This window comes from Mauremys mutica, chromosome 1 (genome assembly GCF_020497125.1).
Source record: "Mauremys mutica isolate MM-2020 ecotype Southern chromosome 1, ASM2049712v1, whole genome shotgun sequence".
Classification (NCBI taxonomy): Eukaryota; Metazoa; Chordata; order Testudines; family Geoemydidae; genus Mauremys; species Mauremys mutica.
The window spans coordinates 223,532,419-223,558,372 of NC_059072.1; the positions used below are offsets into that span (position 1 = coordinate 223,532,419).

General features: G+C 41.4%; 1 protein-coding gene across 5 annotated transcripts in view; it reads right to left on the reverse strand.

The window, feature by feature from the left end:
* Window positions 1-25,954, reverse strand: part of CNKSR2 (connector enhancer of kinase suppressor of Ras 2) — a 362,143-nt gene that overhangs the window by 191,699 nt on the left and 144,490 nt on the right. For 4 of the 5 annotated variants that reach the window (XM_045012114.1, XM_045012050.1, XM_045012188.1 and 1 more), the window contains exons 6-7: window positions 12,723-12,842; window positions 2,474-2,533 (exon numbers count right to left, since the gene is read on the reverse strand). In XM_045012114.1, the coding sequence (XP_044868049.1) occupies window positions 2,474-2,533; window positions 12,723-12,842 (180 nt within the window). The remainder of the gene's footprint in view (window positions 1-2,473; window positions 2,534-12,722; window positions 12,843-25,954) is intronic. The other variant, XM_045012122.1, reaches the window with a different exon arrangement.

Sequence of the window (25,954 nt, forward strand, 5' to 3'; positions counted from 1 at the left end):
GCTAAAGTCTGAGTAAAGAGATAAACCTTGAACCATGAGGTTAACACATTCTAGCTCTGCAGGACCACCAGAGAAAACACAGTACAGAGCCAAGAGACCCTTCATGGAGAATCTGACTCCATTCTCTCCGAGTGCTAATCTAAAGATTTATAGAAGAAATGCCCAACTAATTTTAACTGCTAAAATGGTATATTGTGAGAGAAATGGCTTCTAATGTTGCCAAGATCCAAATCACAGGGCGCTGTATAGATGGACATCAAAGCCTTGAATCGCACCTAGCAGGTGATTGCAGGGTTAAGGATAACAAATGTAATATGCACTGCATGCTTTGCAATACTAAGTATATAGGTAGCTGTATTTTGCACAGGAAACAGCTTCTCGGTGGTCTTCTAGGGTAGCTTCATGGAAAGAGTATTGCATAAATCCTAAATGGCAGTTACAATAGCTATGAAATGCTCCATATCAGAAAAAAAAAAGATCACGAACGTTTGGGCATATGTAGATGTAAAGAGATTTTTTGACTGCCACTGCCATTTAGAAATCCAGTAGCATCCCAGATTGAAAACTATCAATGGAAAAATGGTAGATAACAGCTTCCCAGTAATGATAGGCACCAATCCTTCCAGAATCTGTAGATGCTTCCTCTTGTACACCAGTATGATGCCTGTCTTTTCTATATTATGCATGGTCCTAACAACCACATGTTTGAAAGATGCTAACAGCTTACTCTCCATTAAAACTTTATTAGCCATTAATAGTAGTATGTCCATAACCTGACATAGGCTGAAGCTTTCTTAACACCTCCAGGGCTTCAGTGCGTGAAACTGATCAAGACCAAATTTTAAAAAAAACTGTGTTTGCTTCCTCCTGACAGGACTCTGCTACTATAGAATTATATCGATGCATCAGGGATGAAAGTAGGAATGAAATCTCAAGATTCTTAGGGAATTCATTATCTTCACCTCTGTGAAATAAAACAAACCAGTAATTTGTAGACTGAGTTGGTTGCATATCTTAGTTTTTTAAGTTTAAGGGAAATTCAAATATCAAAACTCTTCTCTCATTTTTGCTTATGTCTCCCAGAAAGGTCACAACCCTCCTGCACCAACACAGAACTGTAGTTAATTCCACCTGGGGGTGTGATTTGTAAGAACCCTGACTGAAGTCTTCAAGTTCCTTAATGGCTTATGTTGCTCCTCCTTCCAGGAAGGCTGGTGTTCACAGAGGTCCTACCACAGACCTATTATAGAATACAGCCCAACAACATTGTCTGCAGCAAGAGAAAGAAGAAATGGTCAAAGGTCCAAGGAAAGCTTGCATGCTGCAGGTCCTATGGAGGACCTGCCCCTTCCCCACACACATTCCTATTCTATCTGGCATGAGATATTTCCAGAGTCCCAGTGCAAAAATCAGATGTAAATGTATTCAGTATTTGAGATGCTTCATGTTTGTCAGGAAATGATATAGTAGCAGAGTCGAACAAGTATTTCTAAGTTTGTTTGAGCACGAGGTCATCAAAGTTTTCAAGAGAAATTAACTAAACCGTCCTGAAAGCTGCAGTCTTGTGTTAGAGGCCTGCTCTGTATCTATTGTTATGGATTAAAGCCCTAAAAAAAACCCCATCAGCTTGCCAACTCCCTAATGGGCATCCAATTCTGTACAAAGGGGGTGGAGGAGACGGGGAAAGCAAACTATAAGGAAGCTGAAAAGTATGCAGTTGTGTTTTGCTTAGTGTTCCCTTTGCTGTCCTTCAATGAGTAAGCTCACATCTAAGTGATCCCTACTATAGAGAGAGAAGGCGGGTGAGGTAATATCTTTTATTGGACCAACTTCTGTTGGAGAGTGAGACCAGCTTTTGAGCCACATAGAGCTCTGCTTCGAGATTTGTGTGGCTCCTAAGCTTGTCTCTCTCACCAACAGAAGTTGGTCCAATCAAAGATATTACCTCACCCACCTTGTCTCTCTAATATCCTGGAATCGATATGGCTTCAACTACACTTCCCTACCTCAAATGTTACTCAGAAGTCTATGCAGAAGTGTACAACATTTTTAATGTCAATTTCAAAGGATGCCCTATTTACATGCTTTTACTTTCATTACAAAATCAAATGAAGTTGGATGATATAAAAACTATTTTTTCTTGTGCCACAGCAAACTCCAGCATATCAGTAAGTACATATTAAAAATGTTTATCTTTTACACACAGTCCAAGAAAACTCCAGCAAGTCAGCTATCTCCTAATTTGATCAAGGGAAGCATTTTAAATACCTTGCAAGAATGAAGTAAAGCTGACTGTCCTGGATTAATAAACAAAAGCAATCTCATTTTTGCCCTCCAACTTGCCATTGATCCCTCACAGCCAACTAGCAGAGTTTTTCAAGCAAAATATAGTCTGTAGCGAAGGGAAGGCATTAACCAAATGTAAGGTCAAAAAAGCTTCCAGGCCTGAATGTACAGTATTAACAATACTTACATTTTCTGTTGTTCCAGTAATTACATGGAGACCATCATATGTTGATTTAATGTACATACCCTAAGAAAAAGACATCATGGGAAAGAATTTGTAAAGTATTTCATAAACTATTACCATCCAAAACAATTTGCATATTTCTCTAAAAGGAAAATCTATCAATTATTTGAGCTATAAATTAATACATGCCATGAGGAATACCTTTCTGGACAGAAAAGTGTGGTGTTTTGTTTTTTTCTGGGGTGGGGGTGGGGGGTAAAGGTGAGATGTTAACTGAGATAGAACAAGAAGACTGAATGATTCTGGCACCTATACAGAAGTTGCAATTTGAAGCTTTATCTTTGTAAATATCCATGGCTTTAGTGGTACCTCATAGATATTCCTTCTGCTAGAAACACCACTGCTACATTCAGGGGCGGCTCTAGGATTTCCGCCACCCCAAGCAGGGCGGCACGCCGTGGGGGGTGCTCTAGCGGTCGCCGGTCCCGCGGCTCCGGTGGACCTCCCGCAGACGTGCCTGTGGAGGGTTCGCTGGCCCCGCGGCTCCGGAGCCGCAGTCCCAGCGGACCTTCCGCAGGCATGTCTGCGGGAGGTCTGCCGGAGCCGCCTGACGCCCTCCCGCTGGGACGCCGCCCCAAGCGCGCACTTGGCGCGCTGGGGTCTGGAGCCGGCCCTGGCTACATTATCTGCTTACAAAGAAACTCAACTGCTGTATTAGGATGACTGGTGCCTTCAGCTTTTTTCCTGGAAGCTACCAGAATCTAAGGTTTCATAAAAAATAAGTTCTTTAGCCATTAAGATTGCAAAGATAAACTTTCAAATGCGAACCAAGTGGAAACCAAATCTGTGATGTGTACTTGAAACAACAGCTCTAAGAATTGCTAACTGCCTCATTCACCTCAACACCATGTTAACTGTAAACCTTAATCTAGACAATTTGCTAACTATTTCAATGCTTATCAAAGCATACCAAAAAGGAGAAGGATTGCCATATATGTAGAACTGTACAAGCTACTGTGAGTGACATCTCATTTTGAAGTCATAAGTACATAAAGATTAGTTTGTGGGCAGATGTTGGGACAATACCAGAACCAACTTTTATATTTTAATAGCAACCACTGAGCCACAAATGGGGGAATACACTACAAAACTAACTGCTTTCGTTTTTTTAAAGAGAGACCCATCTGTAGTATGTTGTACAAGTAAGAAAACTAACCTTATCATCTAATCATGATTTTGCCAAGTTTAAGACCTTCATAAGACACTCTTATCAAACCGGACGCCTGGCAACCATAGCCAGAACCAGAGTTGGGGGGAGCTGCCACATTCCAAGTCATGCTCTGCACCCTCACCCTCCATGCAAAATTATATCATTCTCTCAGTGATATCAGCAAAGAGGCCCAGATCGTCCCCCTAGATGCTATGTGGTAGTGGGGAACCTAAAGGGGTTCGTTCAATCACTTCTACAACAATTCCCTTCCTTCCCTTTCACCAGACCTCTTTGCAGAAAGGAGGTGGACACTGGGCAGGCCAGGTGAGCTTCCATTCTAGCTCCTCAGATCAACCCGGAAAAGATAAATATTCAGGTAGCATGCTGTTCCCTCCCCTCTAACTGGGGCACCACAGCCAAGAGTGAATCCCTAGCAGAGGAACTCCATTGGAACTGTGCTGCCAGGGAGTGGTCCTCAAGCTTTTTAGGGTCTCGTCCCCTCTTACCCGTGTCCACGCCTACTCCTCCCCCCGAGCTGGGGCCTGGAGTGGGGATGCAGCTCCAGGTAAGTCGTCCATGGTTAGGGCTGCAGCTGGGGCTGGGAGCGAGGCTGGGGGTGGGACTAGGAGCAGAGCCCCAGACAGGGACCAAGTCTGGAGGTGGAGCCAGGGCTCTAGCCGGGGCCAGGAGTGGAGCTGGGGGTGGCGCGGGGATGGGTGGCACTCCCTTCCCATCCCCTATGGAGGCTGGACTGGGCCCCACCACATCCCTGAACGTTCCTCTGTGTCCCTCTAGGGGGACACGCCCCACAGTTTGGTGACCTCTGGACTAGACTGTGAGGATGCATGGAGCCTCCAGATGGAGGGCCTTGGGTGCCTGCAACTCTCCTGAGATTAATGATGTGTGGGGCCAGTCTCTGCGACCTTTCTGATGAGGCAGGGGTGGGCAACCACTCCCAAAATGGAACAAAGTGAGGGGAGAATCCCGCAAGAGGACCACTGAAGATTTCCTCCCCCAAAGCCTGCCTGCTTCCACCTCCTCCCCAAAACAGATTATCTGACTCCAAATTTTAAACTTCCCTATTACTCCATCATTCTGCTCTGCAAAGATATCCGCAAAGATCATTCTGCTCCGCGTAGCATGTGACAGTAAATCATTGGCATCACCCCTACTGGACATGCCATGCTACCAAGGGCAAAGTAGAGACTGAGTTCCACTCCATGCTGCACAGTATGCTCCATGAGGTAAGGTAGGGAAGTGTAAGATAAGGAAGTGCTATTATTCCCATTTTACAGATGGGGAACTAAGGCACAAAAAGGCTAAGGTCATATCTACACTATGGGCACTACAGCAACACAGCTACAGCACTGTAGTAATGCTGCTGTAGCCCCATGGGTTAGATGTTACCTACAGTGATGGAAGGGGTTTTTCTCTCACTATAGCTAATCCACCTCCCCAAGCTGTGGTAGCTAGCTTAATGGAAGCATGTTGATCTAAATTCTGAGTGTAGACCAGGGCTAAGTGACTTGACCAAGGGTCACAGAGCAAGTCTGTGGCATAGCAGGGAACTGAAACTAGATCTCAGAGTCCTGGGTTAGCATCCTAACCACTGGACCATCCAGTCTCATTTGTGAAGAAGTTAAGCACAAATCAGTGTTTTCAGAATTGTTAGGGTAGTAAAATTCCAACTGACTTTAGTGAGAGCAGAATTAAGTCAACACTGAGAGATTTAAAGAAAAACCTCACCTTTAACATGCAAGAAAAATGAGCTATTGCATTCAAATAAACAGTGAAATACACAAATTTCCACTACTATCTCATCTCTTGAATGACCAGAAGAGCTAAACAAAAAAGTTTACAGCCAGATTTGTTTGTAATGATGATATTTACTATACACACAGCATACTGATGTTGAAAATAAGGTAAATCTATTGCTGATGTTTCACTGAAACAATGCCCATAACCTTAGTCAAGAATAAAATAATCTTAATGTATATCTTCAACATAAATTAGATCTATGAAGTGAACTCGGTTCATGATATTCACATACATAAATGGCAAAGTTGTGAAAAGAAGTAAACAATGATGAGTATTATTAGATGTTCAGCCAGAAAGTAAACACATAGAGTCTCACACCTCAGTAAAAAGCGAGGAGTCCTTGTGGCACCTTAGAGACTAATAAATGTATTTGGCCATAACCTTTTGTGGGCTAGAACCCACTTCATCAGATCCATGAAGTGAAAAATTCAGGAGCAGCTATTAATACATGAAAGGATGGGGATTGCTTTACCAAGTATGAGGTCAGTCTAAGGAGATAATCAATTAACAGCAAGATACCAAGGGAGGAAAAGTAACATTTGAAGTGGTAAGAGAGTGGCCCATTACAAACAGTTAACAAGAAGGTGTGAGTAACAGTAGGGAGAAATTAGTATTGGGGAAATTAAAGACTGTCCGGTTTGGCCAATGTCCACCCTACCATCAACCTCAGCCTGGACCAGTCCACACAAGAGGTCCACTTCCTGGACACTACAGTGCTAATAAGCGATGGTCACATAAACACCACCCTATACCGGATACCTACTGACCACTATACTTACCTACATGCCTCCAGCTTCCATCCAGACCACATCACACAATCCATTGTCTACAGCCAAGCTCTAAGATACAACCGCATTTGCTCCAATCTCTCAGACAGAGACAAACACCTACAGAATCTCTATCAAGTGTTCTTAAAACTGCAATACCTACCTGGTGAAGTGAATAAACTGATTGACAGACCCAGAAGGGTACCAAGAAGACACCTACTACAAGACGGGCCCAACAAAGAAAGTAACAGAACGCCACTAGCCATCACCTACAGCCCCCAACTAAAACCTCTCCAGTGCATCATCAAGGATCTACAATCTATCCTGAAGGACAATCCCTCACTCTCACAGATCTTGGGAGACAGGCCAGTCCTCACTTACAGACAGCCCTCCAACCTGAAGCAAATACTCACCAGCAACCACACACCCCACAACAAAAACACCAACCCAGGAACCAAACTCTGCTACAAACCCCGATGCCAACTCTGTCCACATATCTATTCCAGGGACACCATCATAGGACCTAACCACATCAGCCACACCATCCAGGGCTCGTTCACCTGCACATCTACCAATGTGATATATGCCATCATGTGCCAGCAATGCCCCCTGCCATGTTCATTGGCCAAACCAGATAGTCTCTACACAAAAGAATAAATGGACACAAATCTGACATCAGGAATCATAACATTCAAAAACCACTCAGAGAACACTTCAATCTCTCTGGTCACTCAATAACAGACCTAAAAGTGGCAATTCTTCACCAAAAAACTTCAGAAACAGACTCCAACGTGAAGCTGCAAAACTGGAATTAATTTGCAAACTGGATACCATTAGATTAGGCCTGAATAAAGACTGGGAGTGGTTGAGTCATTACAAAACCAAAACTTGAATCTCCCCATCAATAATTTCTTCCTACTGTTACTCACACCTTCTTGTTAACTGTTTGTAATGGATCGGAGGGGTAGCCGTGTTAGTCTGGTTCTGTAGAAGCAGCAAAGAATCCTGTGGCACCTTATAGACTAACAGACGTTTTGCAGCATGAGCTTTCGTGGGTGAATACCCACTTCTTCGGATGCAAGTAGTGGAAATTTCCAGGGGCAGGTATATATAAGCAAGCAAGAAGCAAGCTAGAGATAATGAGGTGAGATCAATCAGGGAGGATGAGGCCTTGTTCTAGCAGGTGAGGTGTGAAAACCAAGGGAGGAGAAACCAAGGGAGTGTAATGGGCCACTCTCTTACCACTTCAAAAGTTATTTTCCTCCCTTGGTATCTTGCTGTTAATTGATTATCTCCTTAGGCTGACCTCATACTTGGTAAAGCAATCCCCATCCTTTCATGTATTAATAGCTGCTCCTGAATTTTTCACTTTATGCATTTGATGAAGTGGGTTCTAGCCCACAAAAGCTTATGCCCAAATAGATATGTTAGTCTCTAAGGTGCCACAAGACTCCTCAATTTTTTTGCTGATACAGACTAACACGGCTACCATTCTGAAACCTGTCATGCCTCAGTGTTTACTTCTGTATTTTAGCTTTAATTTAGCGTTACTCTGAAGATGCTAAGGGTTTACAAATATGCTTTGGCAAAGGATTACAGGCCCCTCGCAATCTATTCCTTTCCAGAAATGAAAACGGTGACTTTTAACTCAAGAGTAGGAAAGAGGTGGGGTTGTGGAAAATTTTCCTTGAAATGCTGAAATCCAGTGTTGGATTTGCATACTATTCAGGGCATGGGGGGGAGGAAGGGGGACAGGAAGCTGTTCCCTCGATTATATAACATCACAATTGTGTGTGTGCCAAGATTGGTCTATATTTCCAAAGCATTTTTTAAATGAACAGAAGAACCTCCTTTTACCCTTCATTATTCTGTTTGTTTTACTTGTACAACAGTGTATGGTAAAAGGCAGTGAGGATACTGCTTTGAGGGGATATGTATGATTTGTAGCCCCTTGAAAATGAGGAAACTACAGAAGTTTACAGGGTTGTTTTTCCCCCTACGATATTGTAATAGCACCCTCACTGAACATGGTGCTTTGTGTGTGCTATTCAACAGCACAAAAGTTGGCAGGGATAATGCTCTAGTATTCAAAGGCAATTCTAAATTTCTGGAGAATTTATAAGAATAAGTCATGTCAAACAAATTGAGTGATAATCCAGTTAGTATGCCAGAAATAACCTTTGAGTGCAATCACCATAAGAACAGGGAACTCGTGTGCACTTAAATTAAGGACTAGACTTCTTAATGGATGCTGCATGTTTAATAACATTGGAGAGTACCCAGATCAGTTATTGGCAGATGGTCTGATTTAAAACCAATTAACAAATTTTATCTTGGGCCTAATATTATTCAGTTAAAGATAAAAACTTCTCCCACTCTCTTTTTAAAAAGGAGGCATAAATAAAGTTATATGTACTTTAGGCAGTGCTTTTTTATGTATTGCATTTTGTGAATTAGCTGTCTCTGATACTGGACTGAATGGCAACAGCAAGATGCTAAGCTCATTTTACCTCATATTTAACTCAATTTGAACTCTTCTACTGAGATGGTTGTATGATAAAGCTTTTCCCCTCAAACACAAAGAAAAGGTCACAGGCTTCTTTAGTAAACATTACATGTGCTCCAAAAGTGGTCTAGTCAGCACCCTTCAAAACTAAAGCAACACACCTCTCCAATTCAACTCTAGAGTTCAGTGAAGCTAACAAGGACCATTAAGAGCCTCATAAATGTTATATAGCTTTGTGCATCCTCTTCTCAAAGTCCCACCTTCCTCATTATTTTAGGTTATATGACTCGGAGGAACATTAGTATACCTGGACTTTCAGCTAGCAAGGCCACCAGTAGCAGACTGCTCTCACACAGCTACACTCAGCTTCATTCCATTTATTTGCCACATGAACAAACTTGGGACCTTCTTCCTCTAACGGACTAATTTTAAGTTTGTTCTAGCAATCAGAGAAACAAAAAGAATACCCAGTCTGTAAAATGTTTTGAAATACTAGCCTCTATAATTCCCTAATCCATAACAAAAATATAACCCTTATAAATAACTAGGTCTTGAATGAAACTGTCTGATAACAGAATTTGAAGTGTAAAGGACAGCACTAAAATGAAAAACTGAACTAGAAAACCTTGAAATCAATAAATTAAATATTACATAATGCCGCGATCCTGCTTTGAAATTCCATATTATCATTTAAAAATATTAAAAAGGTACAGAAGTGTGTCAGAAAACCTTGCTAAGGGTTGGGAAAACATTCACAGCTGTAACAAGATTCTCTATTTTTCTTCTAACAAAACACATGCACATTTTGGTTCTTTGCAGTGCTGAAAACACTATTCTCAAACTCTTTACATCAGTTGAAATATTTCAGATCCATTTCCTTAGGGTAAAGGATTACCAGCTAAACTAGTCAATTTCTTTTCTCTGGAACATAAACAGCAGAAAGAAGTGCTAAGTTACATTCTGTCCAATGATACAGAGTAATCGACTTTCAAGTCTTTTCTCAAATGAGATATCTCTACAAATGTCTGCAAAGCTGACCAACATTTAACTGATATTAAGGCTTTTTAGGAGAGATCTGTATTTTACAATTTCCTTTTCATCTTCAATTTTCTCGATGCTGCAGGCTGTAACCCTTCTTCCTGCAACACTCATGAGGTACTACATATATGCAAACAACCACAGAGCCAAAATCAGGCACCAGACTGGGGAGGGGAAAAAAAGCCAACAACAACATAGCAATCTACTCAAGCTCCATCCAAAAAGAATTCTCCATACATCATGACAATAGTCACAATATTTTCCTACTTGCTATGCTTATTTTTTCGCATCTTTCTACGTGTTAACTACAATATATATTACTATAAAACTCATGAAATATTTAATTGTGAGAAGAGCACATGTACAGTAGTTTGATACTTCAATTTATGTATGACTGCTATTTACATTTCAATAATATTTTTCCATGTACAATTTCAGAGGTACTTAATTAAAAGTGATATTTTAGCACTCATATACCAGATGCCAAGATTATTTTTTTTAAAATTTCAATTAAATTTTGTCTCTTCCAACACCAAGCACAGTAACCATTCATCCATCCACACACACATTGCCCACGCCTCAGATCCTAAGAACAATTTAGAACAGAAATTCAGATAAGTCTCACTCTGCTTTCTATTTTTATTTCCCTCCCTCCTCCTCCCATTCTACTTTAACTTCTTAGAGACTCTCCCCTCCAGCTATTTTAGATGTTTCACTTCTCCTGGTTGGCAGACAGTATCATCTTCAAAGGTATGAGACACTCTTGCTTATTTACTGCCCTGCTTGCCAACAGCCCTTTCATTTCTCTTATGTTAACAACATTAATATATTAATAACTTTGCCGGTACAAAACTCCAGTATGTTTCCAAACCACTGAAAGGAGGTCAGTCATAACTCTATCTTCCCAATTCCATTATGACATGGATCCTTGAAAAAGGTCTTGTTAGGTCAAGAAGTCATCAAGTTCCTTATGCAATTAAGTGGTGAAAGGCCCTCCAGGTGCAGTCCACTATCAACTACAAGACCTTTCATAACTTGTAGAACTGACAAGTTGGGAACCAGGTCAGTGCTAATGACAATAAATCAGAATAAATCAGAACGTGTTGGATACATCTTAAAAACTCCACAAAATGCTGCAGCATTCATACAAAACATCAGAAAAGGGTTTAACAAGGATAACCAGTTATTAGGATTACCATTTTATGCAACTCAAAAGTTTGCTAGACACCTCACACAACATGGTCCCTGCTCCAAAGAGCTTACAGACTAGAGAACATGACTCAAAAAACTGGCAACAAATCAGTGGCATGAGGACAAGGGGAGGAAAGGGAAGAAAGAAGACATAGTAACAAAATAATGCACAGCTAAAGCTTGTACACAGCACGGTTAATTCTTTCCCCCACCATTAAAAATACACACAATTATCACTATTTGTATTACCATAGTGCCTAAAGGTCCTATCTGAGATCACGGCCCCATTGTGCTGGGTGTACAAATGCATATTAGGAGACAGTCCTTGCTATGATGTGCTTACACTCTACACAGACAGAATAGACTCAAGGTTGTGGGGGACACAGAAGTACAAGGAGGGGAGGTAATTTGCCCATGGTCATGGCAGAGCTGGAAATAGACCCACAAAAATAATTTTGCTTTAAAAGAAAACTACTGGTTGACTCACTTCTTGTCAGAATTATGAGAAAAGAGGGCCATAAGGAGGGATCTGAATGAGGAAAGAGTGCTGGAAAACCAGCACAACCATGGGACAGGCCTTGCATCAAACACGGAGAGAGCTCCAGAAAGATGGGACAGAAAAAGTGAGAATGTCCCTTGCCAGTGGAAATGGGATAAAGAGAAGGGATAAGCAGGCAACAGAGTAAGAGAACAGGATGACAAATTGGTAAGGTGGAGTCCATGGAGAGCTGAAAACGTGAAGGGCAATTTTAAATGGATTCTGACATGAAAAGAAAGCCAGTGAAATAAACAAAAGGATGGGGTAATATTTACCAATTAAAACTAAAATTCCTTAATTTTCATTGCTGTTTTTCTGAATCATTATTTCTAGGTACCTGGGCATAACAAAAGTTGCCAAAAGATTAAAATTAAATAAACAATAAAAATCACTAACCCAATAAATAACTCATGGAATGGGAGCACAGCAGTACAGATACTACACAAGTAAATAGACCATGGATGTGTGTAGGCAGCAAAAGAGGGTGTAAAAGCAATTTCTCAAGAAAATTATTAATTGAATTCCGAACACCTTCTGGTGTCCCAGAGGTAGATAGATGGCATTGTTATTCATAATGTCAAATGTCATTTCTCCAATTGTAATCAGTGTTGTTTCTTTTACGCAATGGTTGCTATCTGCATGCGTAATCCAAGCAGCAGTGGTCAACTCATGAGCGACACTCAAGGGATTGCTATGTTGGTCTTTTACAGCCATCTGATTAAGCATGTTGACTTCTTGCAATACAATTTAAGAATCTACTTTTCTCCTGGGAATTGCTGTAGAGTCCTTGAATAAGTTACAAAAGTGTTTTATTTCTAAGCGGGAGATGTTATGAAGCAAATTCCAGAATTTGACAGTTTTGTGCATAATCTCACCCAAACTTCATGGCCAGGGTTTAGGTATTAATTTAAATCTCCCCCAGATTTCAAGATCCTAGAATAGTCTAAAATATTGATGTTAACTGATGAGAATTACTTTCCATTTCTTTCTATTCACTACATTTTGATACAACAGTTATTCATGTGAAAGACCCATAACATTAGACCATCTGTGTGAAAAATCAAACTAAATAAACATTTTTTAAAAAAGAAGTGGCCTTGTCCCTACCTCCCAGTATAGATCTTATTTACAGAATTAACTCTCTCATCTTGGACAACTGTTTTGATTAACTGCGTACTTCTTACCAGCCCTTCACTTGGTTTTATGTTTGTTAGCTGGATCACTTCAAGGTGAGCAGACTGCGAAACGAGAGGATCAGATGAGAGAGAGATAATGTGGTCACAGACGCCAGAGAGAGTTTTACACTAGAAGAAAAATAAAAGGAAAACTACAGTAAATATACCATGATTATTTAAACAGTTTTCTTCCCAATAAAAAACATTTAAAAGAACTAGCATTCTTAACTTATACAACTAAATTACATTCTTGAGTCTTTCTTCCCATAAAGTTATCTGGTATAAGGCAAACACAGATGAAAGACTACTACAGACCACTCACAATGCTACTGAGTTCAATTATAGTTCATTCTTTGAAAAGCAAATTCACATTGTCTAGGAAGCTAGGATCAATCATCCTCATTTTACAGTCATATAAAAATACAAAATGGGAACTTTGTGTATTTAAAGTATTTGAAGTTTTCTACTACTATGAAATTAATTGTATTGGTCCCCCGAAATATTTTAATTTTTACTATACAATGATATTTGTGTGGGTTTTTGTTTTGTTTTTTAAAGTCAAAGATCACCAGAGTTAAGCCTTGATCCCACATCAATGGACACTGCATTTTTGTGGAATTCTGCTGAAGTCAATTGATTCCATGCTAGTAAATTCAAGTTCAGGATCAGGGATTTCTACCAGAAAGAGTTAAAATAAAATTGGGGAGAGGGAATATATTTGGAATGAAGTATTTAAAAGTTTCAGCAGAGAAGATACATGTAATTACCTCATATCCTTGAGTCACTACTGTGGCCTATAATGAATAAATCTCTTGGCCTGCACAATTATAGTTAGTTTATCAAAGACAAAATTTGGTGGACAAAATTTAATTTCATCCTCACAGACAAAACTTCAATTAGCAATATAATACAGGACCCAATCTTTGTAGTGGGACAAAACCGGCACAACATCAGAAGAGAAAACACAAACTCAAATACTTTTGCCTCAACAGGAGAAAAAAAAAATTCAAGTGTGCATTCTCTCCCCACTCCCTATCATTAAACCCACTGCACCAGTGTCTTAATGTTCAGATGCACAGTATTTGCATGGAATATAGTCTTCTCACCTGTTTTTAAAGGTGGTGAGTACTGACTGACTTCAGCAGAGGTTGCAGGTGCTCAGACACATGAAAATCAAGTCATTAACAATCATGGACAACTCACATTAATTCTGAAGGCTGTTTTGTATTTCTTACAAAAAATTCCCCAAAAGTGAATTTATATAAAATGTAGCAATTCCAAAAGTATTTATTGATACAATCCATGGCAAAAAGGGACCACTGTGATTATCTGTCTGACTTCCTGTATAACAGAGGCCATACAATGGTCAGTGATGGACAATCCACCACAACCTTTGGTAAATGGTTCCAATAATTAATTACTCTCACCATTAAAAATTTACACCTTGGAGTCAAGAAGTTGAAGTCTACAACAGATAAGCATGTTCATAATGGGGCTATATCTTAGACCTGCTACCCCTGACAGTGTTTCTTTTCTTCAAAACTAAAATAAATAAAAAATACTGGAGGTTTCTAAAGGCCTATAATTATAGTGTAGGTATTTTATACCTTCCCCCCCCCCATGATTTTCTCTTGCCTGAGGATAGTAAGTAGTGGTAATTTCTTTTTTGCGCTTCTTTTATATTTTTGGAGCTTGTAATTTTGGAAAGCTTCAAAGCTTTGCCTGGAATGCCTTATTGGTGGCCAGAACTTTGGGTTTCACAACTCAGATTTCCTATGAGAGTGTACTGTTCGTACACTGAATGATGACAACATTCTTTTGATCACAGCACTGTGGTAACTGAAGAACTAATCAAGAACCAGTGTAATTGTCCTCATATTCAAAAGGACTAAAGCTAATCAGACTGCTCAAATAAGTGAAATGCCTCACTTGCTCACAGTATCAGTCACTCTTTCAAGTAGCAATTAGTGCATTATAATCAAAATGAATCCACATAAATGTTAACTTCTCTTCGTGAGTCTATAGAAGTACCTGTAGAAACCTGTATAAATGATATGCATCAAACTAACCTTTCCTTGTCAAATTCACAGTTGTAATTTCAAACCACTAAATAATCACCTGATGTAAAAGGTGAAATAAACCCAGAGTAATAGATGAAAAACAAACAAAACAGTATAACAGCAAATGTGATAATATGGCAGGATCCTAAATCTTAACCCTTGAATTTTCCCTATTTTTATCACTTGTAGGCAGCAGGGACCTTGGTTTAGCATATTGATGGCATATTTTATTGAACTCTAATGTTTCAGTCTCTTTATAACAAGAGTAGATAGGGAAACCATTTCCACCCTGATTTGTGATAATTTGCACAGCAGGAGCAAGAAAATTAGCAGTTGAAAATGAAACTAGTATTTCTTCCAGAGTTTAACTGATGCTATATTTCCAAAATAATTGCAAATCAGTATCAAATCACTGGTAGCGACTTATAGAAAAGAAATACAATTTTAGGGCCTGATCCTATAAACACATAAGAATTGAGTCAATTAACTCGTATGTGTCAGTGTTTGCTAGACTGGACCAACAAAGCATTTTGAATAATGTACACACAAACTATTCTTACAACAAATATTTTCCATAGGGTTTTAAACACCAAATCATACAAATACCTTGCAACACAGGAGATGCATAGGAGAAAAAACCATAGGAGTGGCATGTCTCATTTAAAATATGCATTTACAAAACACAGAACATGCTCACCCACAGGGCCGGCCCACTACATTTTGGGCACCTGAGGCGGGAGCTCAAATGACGCCCCATGCCCCCTCACTTGGGCCAAAACTTTGAAAGGTCTCAATTCTGCCTTCTTCCTGTTCTACTCCTCTCATGGTTCTGCTCTGCTATCTACCCCAACAAAGGAGAACTAACAACTTAAAATGCCTTGTTCAAAAATTTTAAGTAACACTTAACTTTCAAATGCCTGAACAGCAAATGTAACTTTTCTTGTCTGCATAGTAAACACTGGTATTTTTATCTGTTTGAATAATCAAAGTGGCGCTTTCTGTGCCTTCTTGGTTGCAAAGATTTGAACTGCTTCCTGCTGTAGGTCCACAGTCTGAGCCAGCTCATGCTCTATCGCAGGGGTCGGCAACCTCTGGCACGCGGCTCACCAGAGTAAGCACCCTGGTGGGCCAGGTCAGTTTGTTTATCTGCCGCGTCGGCAGGTTCAGGCAACTGCAGCCCCCACTGGCCACGGTTCGCCGTCCCAGGCCAATGGGGGTGGCGGGAAGCAGCGCGGGCCGAAGGATGTGCTGGCCGCAGCTTCCCACCACCCCCATTGGCCTGGGATGGCGAACCACGGCCAGTGGGAGCTGCGATCGGCGGAACCTGCCGACGTTGCAGGTAAACAAACTGGCCCGGCCCGCCAGGGTGCTTACCCTGGAGAGCCGTGTGCCAGAGGTTGCCGACCCCTGTTCTATTGAGATGGTTGCAAAGCCGACCAGCCTCTCCTGTGTCATTGTGGAGCGTAGATGTGCTTCAGTATGGAGAAATGGGTGGTTTTCTTATTTGCGCACATATATTCCAGAACAGCCTTTGGAGTTGATCCTGCTGAAATGTATCTTGAAAGGGCTTTCAGTTCATCACCTAAATCACTCGCATGAATATCACGTGTCATCATGTGTCAACACTGTCTCTAGTACCTGCATTGCTAGTGTAGGTCTTCTTCAGGTATAGTGAGGAGTTTTGGACTATCATACAACATCTCAAATATATTGCTGTATTCCTTGAGCTGCATTAAACGTTCTTCAGCTGACTGTATTGCACAATCTAGCACCTGGTTAAAGAATTCAACTTTGAATTGTTGTTTGGGGTCTCTTATGGGATTAGCCTGTGCCTCGTAATCAAAATGTCTTCTTTGGTTTCAGAGTGGTAGCCATGTTAGTCTGTATCAGCAAAAAGAACGAGGACTACTTGTGGCACCTTAAGAGACTAAAACATTTATTTGAGCATAAGCTTTCGTGGGCTAAAACCCACTTCATCGGATGCATGCAGTGGAAAATACAGTAGGAAGATATATATACACAAAGGACATGAAAAAATGGGTGTTGCCATACTAACTATAACGAGAGTAATCAATTAAGTTGGGATGTTATCAGCAGGAGGAAAAAAAACGTTTGTAGTGATAATCAGGATGGCCCATTTCAAACAGTTGACAAGAAGGTGTCTACAGTGGCCAAACCGGACAGTCTCTACACAAAAGAATAAATGGACACAAAACAGAAGTCAAGAATTATAACATTCAAAAACCAGTCGGAGAACACTTCAACCTCCCTGGTCACTCAATTACAGACCTCAAAGTCACAATACTCCAACAAAAAAAACTTCAGAACCAGACTCCAATGAGACACTGCAGAATTAGAATTAATTTGCAAACTGGACACCATTAAATTAGGCTTGAATAAAGATTGGGAGTGGATGGGTCATTACGCAAAGTAAAACCTATTTCCCCATTCTATTTTTTCCCCTACTGTTACTCACGCCTTCTTGTCCTGTTGGAAACAGGCCATCCTGATTATCACTACAAAAGTTTTTTTTTCCTCCTGCTAATAGCCCACCTTAATTGATTACTCTCATTATAGTTAGTATGGCAACACCAATTTTTTCAACTCTTGTATTCTTGAATGGGTGGGGAAATAGCTTCAGTGTGAAGTTCCTCTGCCAACTTCTGTGCACTCTTCAGAATGTTTTGAAATCCCTCATCTGACTGGTAAGACTTCTAGTATGACTTTGCTTTGTCCAGTTGTTCCATTGCTATAGATATATCAAGGTCAACACTTTGGAGTCTCTTGCTTACAACATTTATTTCAAACTGTATGTCATGCCACTACACTGAGCCACACAGAAATTTGAAGTTATGTATGTTTCTGGTGATTCCATTTCCTTTTTTTTTTTTTTTTTTTTTTTTTTTTTATGAGGACACCTCCTTCCTCAAGATGTCTCCTCAGTGAAAGGATTCAGAGAATGTCTTCCTCCTCCATGTTATACTGAAACTGTCATTTGTTTTTACTCACAGACAGGGAGAACTCATGTCTTGTTGTAATGTTCCTTTTTTACCCTTAAGAGGTTTTGGTTGTTTGCAGTTCTCTCTGATAGATTTCCATTGAAAGTCTTGATATTGAGCAAGGTTTAAGAATTGACCTTGCATTGCATCTCTGGCTAAACATCCCAGTCATTCAAAACAAAATGAGGTACCTCAGAGTGGAAAAAGCAATTAATCAAGCCTTTGAAGCCTTCTGTCATAACTCACAACTTAAGCAAGCTGTGAAATGTGTTTCAGGTAGGAAGAGCAGCGTTTTTATTTTTAAACGAGTGTGTAAAAATAAAAAATAATTCTTAGAAGGACATTTAAAAAATGATTTTCTAAAAGATTTTTCTGCAGAACTAGCTTTTATGCTGACATTCAGAGTATATGAGTATCAGAGGGGTAGCCGTGTTAGTCTGGATCTGTAAAAGCAGCAAAGAGTCCTGTGGCACCTTATAGACTATAACAGAAGTTTTGGAGCATGAGCTTTCGTGGGTGAATACCCACTTCGTCGGATGCATGGGTATATGAGCACATCCTATAGAGCAAATCCTGCAGTATCTGAGTTCCTAACACTGTAGTAACTAGCGGTAAAATTTTCAGAAGCGTCTTAGTGACTTAGGAACCTAAGTCCCATTGACTTTCAGTGGGATTTAGTAGCCTAAGATATATCTATAGTGCAATCAAAATTGTGACTGCAACACGGGCAGGAGTACCCATGCCCTTCCTTTAGGTCTAGCTAGCACATTTAAAAACAATTGTGAAAACATGGCAGCAATGGCTTCAGCATGGGCTGTAGAAGCCTGCTTTGTCCCCCTGGGTAAGAACTCGCACTGCTAGCCTATGCTGAAGCCCATACTGCCTCCTCTTCACTGCTATTTTTAGCTGTGCTAGTTAAATGAAAGCTAGCATGGGTGTGCCTACCCAACCTGCAATTGCACCCTTAGGGTATGTCTACACTGCACGATTGTTTCAGCAGGGTGTAGTGTACACGCCACATAGCCCCCTAGCATCGGTATAAAGTGTAGCTGGTGAGGCACAGCTTACGCAGAAAGAAACATGCGTGAAGGATGGGGGTATGTAAGTAAATACATACCCATCACACTCTCTACTCACCCAAGCAGTGCCTCCCTGTTTACACGGATTTTATTTTTTAAAGCCGTCTACCATCCCACTGCCTCCCCACTGCTGGAGAGGCTCTCCCAGCAGGGAAAGGCTCTGGCAGGGGGAAATAGCTCTACCAGCTCATCACCGCTGGAGCATCTCCCCTCTACAGGGAAAGGCTCCGGCAGGAGAGAGGCAGCTTGAAAAGGCTCTGGCAGGGGGAAGGCAGCTGGGTGATGCTCCCCACTGCCAAATCCATTCCCCTGATACAAGTGAAAGGCTCTGGACCCCTTTCTCCTCCACAGTGAAAGGCTCTGGTAGCAGGGAACTGCTGAAGCTGTCCATGCTGCTTCCCCTCTGCCAGAGCCTTTCCCTGACATGTGTAGCTACACCACTGTAATGTAGTCAAAGCCTGTTTTTAATTGCAGCATGCAGCTACATGAACATTACATGCCACTACCTAGTGACTCGGGCATTTTTTAAAATGGGACTTAAGCACTTTTTAAAAAAAATCCTAAATGTCTGTATGTAACAGGATCAGGCACCTTCTGAGCCACCCCTCATGGCCGGAGGTAGCTCTTCAGCACCCTGCCTCAATTTCCTCTCTCAGAAAACCCAATACCATTATGCAAACTCTCCTCTCTCAATTCCACCCCACCTTGGGGCTGGTTTATTATTAAAATATCATGCAAGATGATCCATAACAAAAGCCTCAACGTAAAATCCATTTATTACCCCCAATGCAAATAGTCATCAATATCATCCAACATTTCATCCTTCAATGTTCCAGGTACAAGCACCTTCAGCCCTGCCTGGACTCTCTGTTGGTCCTCTTTTGTCCTTCTGGCTCTGATAGTCACCCCAGCTGGACTGCAATCTTGCTCTTCCCAGTGGGAACCCCCACAGCCTTTCTGATGGGAGCATACCAATCTCCATACCCCTCTCACTGTTCCTCTAGGTCCAGCTCTCTGGCCCCGCTTGCTCCCCGCCTTCAGCCCTCTCTGGCCATTGGACACACCAGCCAGCAAACCCCTCTCGCTACTCTCCTGCCTTCAGTCTTCTACCACGAAACATAAAGTGCCTAGCTGCTCTCATCTCCTACTCAATCTCCTGCTCCCATGAAGCCCAGACTCCTGGGTCTCTTCTGCCCAATTAACTAGCCAAACTGGAGTGTGCTGATGAGTGCACTGACCCGGCTCCCTCTTAAAGGGCCACTGTCACCCTGAGACACTGTAAAATAACACGGTAACTAATAATAATACAGAATAAGCCTTTGCTATACAATTCACTTAGCATTATTCTAGGTAGCATCTCCTGTTCAGTGTATGGAAGTTTTCATCCAGAATCTTATCTCAAGTCAGAGGACAGGGTCTACTGTATTTTAGTTCACAATAAAAGGGGTTTTAATGTATCGGTTTCTAAGATGAAGTCACAGCTTAATGTAAGGAAAAATGATCATCCAGAAACCTCTTTTACCTCCTCAAATTCAAACCTCCTCCTCACCCTTCTGGTTCTATAAATTCTTCCCAGTCCTTTCTCCATATTGCTCTTTTCATCTCATTTTCACAGTCAGCTTTGCACACTCTTTTATGCTGTCTCCTGCCTCTGGAACAACCACCCACTTCTCATCTATTAAGTCCCTTTCTCCCCTCCAAAAGAGCTATTTCCCCTCCTCTACATACACAATAAGCTTCTCTCTTTGGTCTTCTCATCTAACATGTCCTCACACACTCCCTCCACCTTGAATAGTCACCTTTTCATTTTTGCCCAAGTTACGCAGTCAACTCTTTGGGAAAGGGACCATATCACCATTCTATATTTTGCAAAACAGCAGATCCAGGACATTTTTGGTAATATGTAACCTCTGAGTACATATCTGGTCTAGTCATCCTACAATTTTCAGTTGCCTTGTATTTCTGGTAAGCCCTATTTTCCTCACTAACACTGCCAAGAGATACAGCAAAGGAACAACCAACCACCCTTGACTAACTGAATCATTAAACTTAGCAAGCATTGAAGGAGAAAGTTATTTGCATCAGGTATACATTGAGTCTGATGGGATGGTTACCTGCTCAGACTAAGGCTACTATGCTTCTCAGAAAGAAAAAGGATATGATTAATCCATTTGTTGCCAATTATTAGATGGCACGAAGGCAACTTTGGCAGCAGAACACACCTATTTCGGTTTTGTTTATTCCTTGTTGTGGGATAATTTTGCTCTCACTATAAGAGTTGCCGGAAGTAAAATTCATCCCTCTTTTATTGAAAGCAAGCACAGCATGGTGTAAGGAAAGTAACCATTTGATACGTATATTATACAGTTGGAATGTTAACCTTTTCAAAATTTCTGAAAAATTAGGGACTTCATAAGAACAGATGAAGAATTGAAGGAAAGACAATTATGTATGTAAAAAAAATCACCAAGTACATATGAACATTAAAACTAATAAAAGAATGTTGTATCAAAACGTATATAAGCTATTTCATAGGCAAAAGAACTGAAACACTGGACTGAGGGTTATATTAATATTAGATTAGAATAATGAAACCAAAAACTGAGAGATTAAATTGAAGTATATTCAAGATGACTTATCTAGATTTATGCAGTTTAAGTTTCTAGCCCTTTGCATATATAAACTTCCAAATGTGAACTGAAATACTGCTGTTTATTTGAGCCTTCATATACCTACAAACTACTTTCCTTGGACATTCTGGTGGCTCAGTGTCTCATGAAGAGCTTTAGTTTTTAAGATCAACAACTCCACCAAAAAGACTGCTTTTTGCTCAATGAAACTACTAATGGCACTGATGTAATACATTTTCAGAACCTTAAGATGGCAGCCTTTTAAAGATCTGTTAAACATCAGTGTGTGTTAATATGAGAGCCAGTTAGAAATACTGGCAGAAAACAAAAAGCCACACTAAAATGGAAATGAAAAATTTCCGTGAATCATTTGCCTCATTTTCTGATTAGCTTTACTTAATACGACATTACAAAAAAAATAATAAAAGGCACCAAGCATTCATAGACTGGAGAGGGTCAATAAGATGGTGTTATAACCACTGAATCCTTAAAGAGGATCCCTCGAGAAATAGTTATTTTAGATAATGAGATATAATTATAATGTTGTCTACTTAGTAATTAAAGAATAGCTTGGTCCAATAAACAAACTTCATAAAAAACAATGTTTTGTTTCACCATGGAACCTTCTCCAATATATTTTGTTGCTGGAGGGTATGAATTACTGAATGATAAATTGGAAAGTATATGTTGTATTTACTTGCTCTCTTGTTTTCATGTATGTTTGTAAAGCACTCATCAGACTGATGACACTAAGTGTTTTGGTTTGTCAGTTTGTTTTTACATTGAATTGCATACATGACAAATCATTGCTTTAATACTAGAGAGCAAAATGAGAATGAACAATACTCTTGGCCAACCATCTCCTAAAGACCTTCAGAATGAAAATAAATGTAAAAGATTCTGCCTGATCCTGCCTTACTGGTCAATTATTTTTTGCTATTCTTAGAAAATCTCTGACTCCTCTTGTAAATGTATACTGAAAATACATACATATATAAACTTTTAATGGTGTACCTTACCCAACTGTTACAGGCCCAGTTGATTATATACAATTTAGTCATTCTTAATTACAAATACTTCTTTCTAGGCCAAAACATACTACCTGTCTAGCTACCTTTCACAACTTATTACATTTTTCTGTTAGGTTTTAAAATAATTATCTTTACCTAGTGTTTATTATAGTAATACCTAGGGGCAAAAGAACAGATCTCCATTGTCCTAGGCACTGTACAAACCAGGGCCGCCCGGGGGGGGGGTGCAAATGGGGCAATTTGCCCCAGGCCCCGGGCCCAGCAGGGGCCCCCACGAGAGTTTTTCAGGGCCCCTGGAGCGGGGTCCTTCACTCGCTCCGGGGGCCCCGGAAAACTCTCGCTGGGCCCGGGCCCCCGGAGCTTCTTCGCTCCCGGTCTTTGCTGGCGGGGGGTCCTTCCTCTCCAGGATAGAAGGACCCCCCCGCCGCCGAATTACAGCCGAAGCGGGACCCGCCGCCGGAGTGCAGCCGGGTCTTCGGCGGTAATTTGGCGCCGGGGGGATCCTTCCGTTCCGGGACCCGCCGCCGAAGTGCCCCGAAGACCCGCGGTGGGGGCTGCACTTCGGCGGCGGGTCCCGCTTCGGCGGTAATTCGGCGGAGGGGGGTCCCCGCCATGGGTCTTTGGGGCACTTTGGCTGCGGGTCCCGGAACGGAAGGACCCCCCACCGCCGACTTACCGCCGAAGCGGGGCCCCCCCGTCGCCGAAGACCCCGGGCCCCCGGAATCCTCTGGGCAGCCTTGGTACAAACAGAGAATAAGAGGCAGTGCCTGCCCCCAAAGAGTTTACAATCTAAATAGGGCGAGGAATATGGGCAGAACTTATAAGCAAGGAGAACAATACAATGGCAGCAAATATCACTTAAATGCCATGATTTTTTTGGTTTGTTACTAAAAATTTTTTTTGTTGGGGGGTTATATAAGGAGGGTATTAGCTAAATGGAAAGACTCACAGACTCATCGACTTTAAGGTCAGAAAGGACCACCGTGATCATCTAATCTGACTTCATGCACATTGCAGGCCACCCCTGAACCTCACCCACCCACCCCTGAAATAGACTCCTAACCTCTGGCTGAGTTACTGAAGTCCTCAAATCATGGTTTAAATATTTCAAGTTACAGAGAATTCACCATTTACACTAGTTTAAACCTGAAAGTGACCCATGCCCCAGGCTGCACAGGGAGGCAAAAAACTCCCCGGGTCTCGGCCAATCTGACCTGGGGGAAAATTCCTTCCCGATCCCAAGACAAAGGGAGGGAGGGAGCAGGAAGCCATGAAGGATGGAGCAGGCACAGTTGGAGCAAAGAGGCGGTCAGCAAGGGGACGGAATGCTCAGGGTGTAAACTGCAGAGAACATTCTGATGATATCATCAGTGTCCCTCAGTCCCTGCTTGAAATGCTTTATGCAGCTACTGTGCTGGCTTCAGTGTCTGACTGGCTCCTCCCTTTGTGCTACCTTAATTCATCTGCCTGATGCATATGCATTCTGATACTGGTTTTAACTACGTGATCTCATACTGTTTTTTCCAGAGGACCCCTCTCTCATTTAGTGCAAACGATGAATGCTGCTAGAGGTATAAATTCCAGCTAGAGGAGGACACCTCCTGTGATAAATGAAGGGGGAGGGGGGCTCCCTTTTATGGACACCCCACCAGCCAGTTAGCTATAAAATCCCTGTTAATAGCTGTTCTCTACTTCCTTTATCTGTAAGGGGTTAAAAAGTCCATAGGTAAAAGGAAAGGAGTGGGCACCTGACCAAAAGAGCCAATGGGAAGGCTAGAACTTTTTAAAATTGGGGAAAAAATTCCTCTTTGTCTTTCTGTGTTCTCCCAGAGAGCAAAGACAGGGCCAGAACTATGCTGTAAGAAAGAGCTTGGGCCAGGTATGAAAATCATCAGATCATATCTAGAACCTACTCATTTGAAACCCCAGATATGTAAGTAGATCAGGAAGTATCTAGGAAGATGTGATTAGGTGTCTCTCTTTTATTTCTTTATGGCTTGTGGATTCCTCTGTACTAACCCCAGGTGCTTTTGTTTTGCTTGTAACCTTTAAGCTGGACCTCAAGAAGCTATCTTGATGATTAATCCTTGTAACTGTTTTTTTTTTAAATAAACCTAGCAACAAGCCTAAGTTCCAGATGTATTTTCTTTCTTTTTGTTTTTAATAAAATTTACCTTTTTTAAGAACAGGATTGGATTTTTGTGTCCCTAAGAGGTTTGTGCATATGTTGTTTAATTAGCTGGTGGCAACAGCTGATTTCCTTTGTTTTCTTTCTCAGCTCTTCCGGGGGGGGGGGGGGGGGGAATGTTTAGGGCTTGAAGGCACCCTACAGGAAGGAATTCCCATGTGTGCCTTCCTGGTTCTCAAAGGGATTTTTGCACTTGGGTGGTGGCAGAATCTACCCATCCAAGGTCAAAGAAAAGCTGTAACCTTGGGAGTTTAATACAAGCCTGGAGTGGCCAGTATTAACTTTTAGAATCCTTGCGGGCCCCCACCTTCTGCATTCAAAGTGCCAGAGTGGGGAATCAGCCTTGACACCTGCACTAGCTCTGTTCGAGATAGCGCATTAAAAACAGCAGTATAGCTGCAGCAGGACAAGCCGCCCTGAGTACATACCTGCCAGAGACACTAGGTGCATACTCCAGAAAGCTAGCCACTCATGCCACTGCAGCTACACTTCTATTTTTAGCACTGGCAGAAGTATGTCTCATCAAGCTGGAAATTACATCTTCCAGCTCCAGTGCAGACATACCCTCAGCAAGCAACTATTTGCTATTTCCTTTTCTCCTTATTGTTCATCGTATGGCCTCTGCCTTATTTACTGCACGCTATTCAAACCTTGCTCTGAAGACAGAATTTTTAATTTCCTCACAGGCTCATCGCTAGAGTATAGTGCCTCACAAACATTATAATCACAATTTATTATTTCTATTTTACTGAGGGGGAAACTGAAACAGAGAGAGATTACTGAGAGAAGTATGCAATAAATGTTGATGCCCAACTTGAGACACCTAGGGCCTGATTTTTCAGAGTATGTAGCATTATACAGAACTTTATATGTTGAAAGCACAGCTCCCATTGGCTTCAGTTCCAGCTGGGAGCACTCAGCACATGTTCAAATCAAACACCAGGGTCTCAAGTCATGCCCCCAGAAAATGAAGAACATACATTTAGTGATCACCTGTGGGAAGTTTGGTTTAAGTGTCTCGTCTAGCACACACAGAAACTCTGTGGCAGAGGCAGGGATACAATCCAATTCTTCAGGGTAGTATTCAGCTGTCCTAACCATGAGACCCTACTTTCTTCCTGCAATCCCCTACCTCGTCACTGCACACCTCCCAACTTCTCCAATAAATGAAACAGAGGTCCTACAGTCTACTTCACTATGCAACCCTGATTTATTCCCAGAGCAGGTCTATCCTATGCACTGAACGAGGCAGAG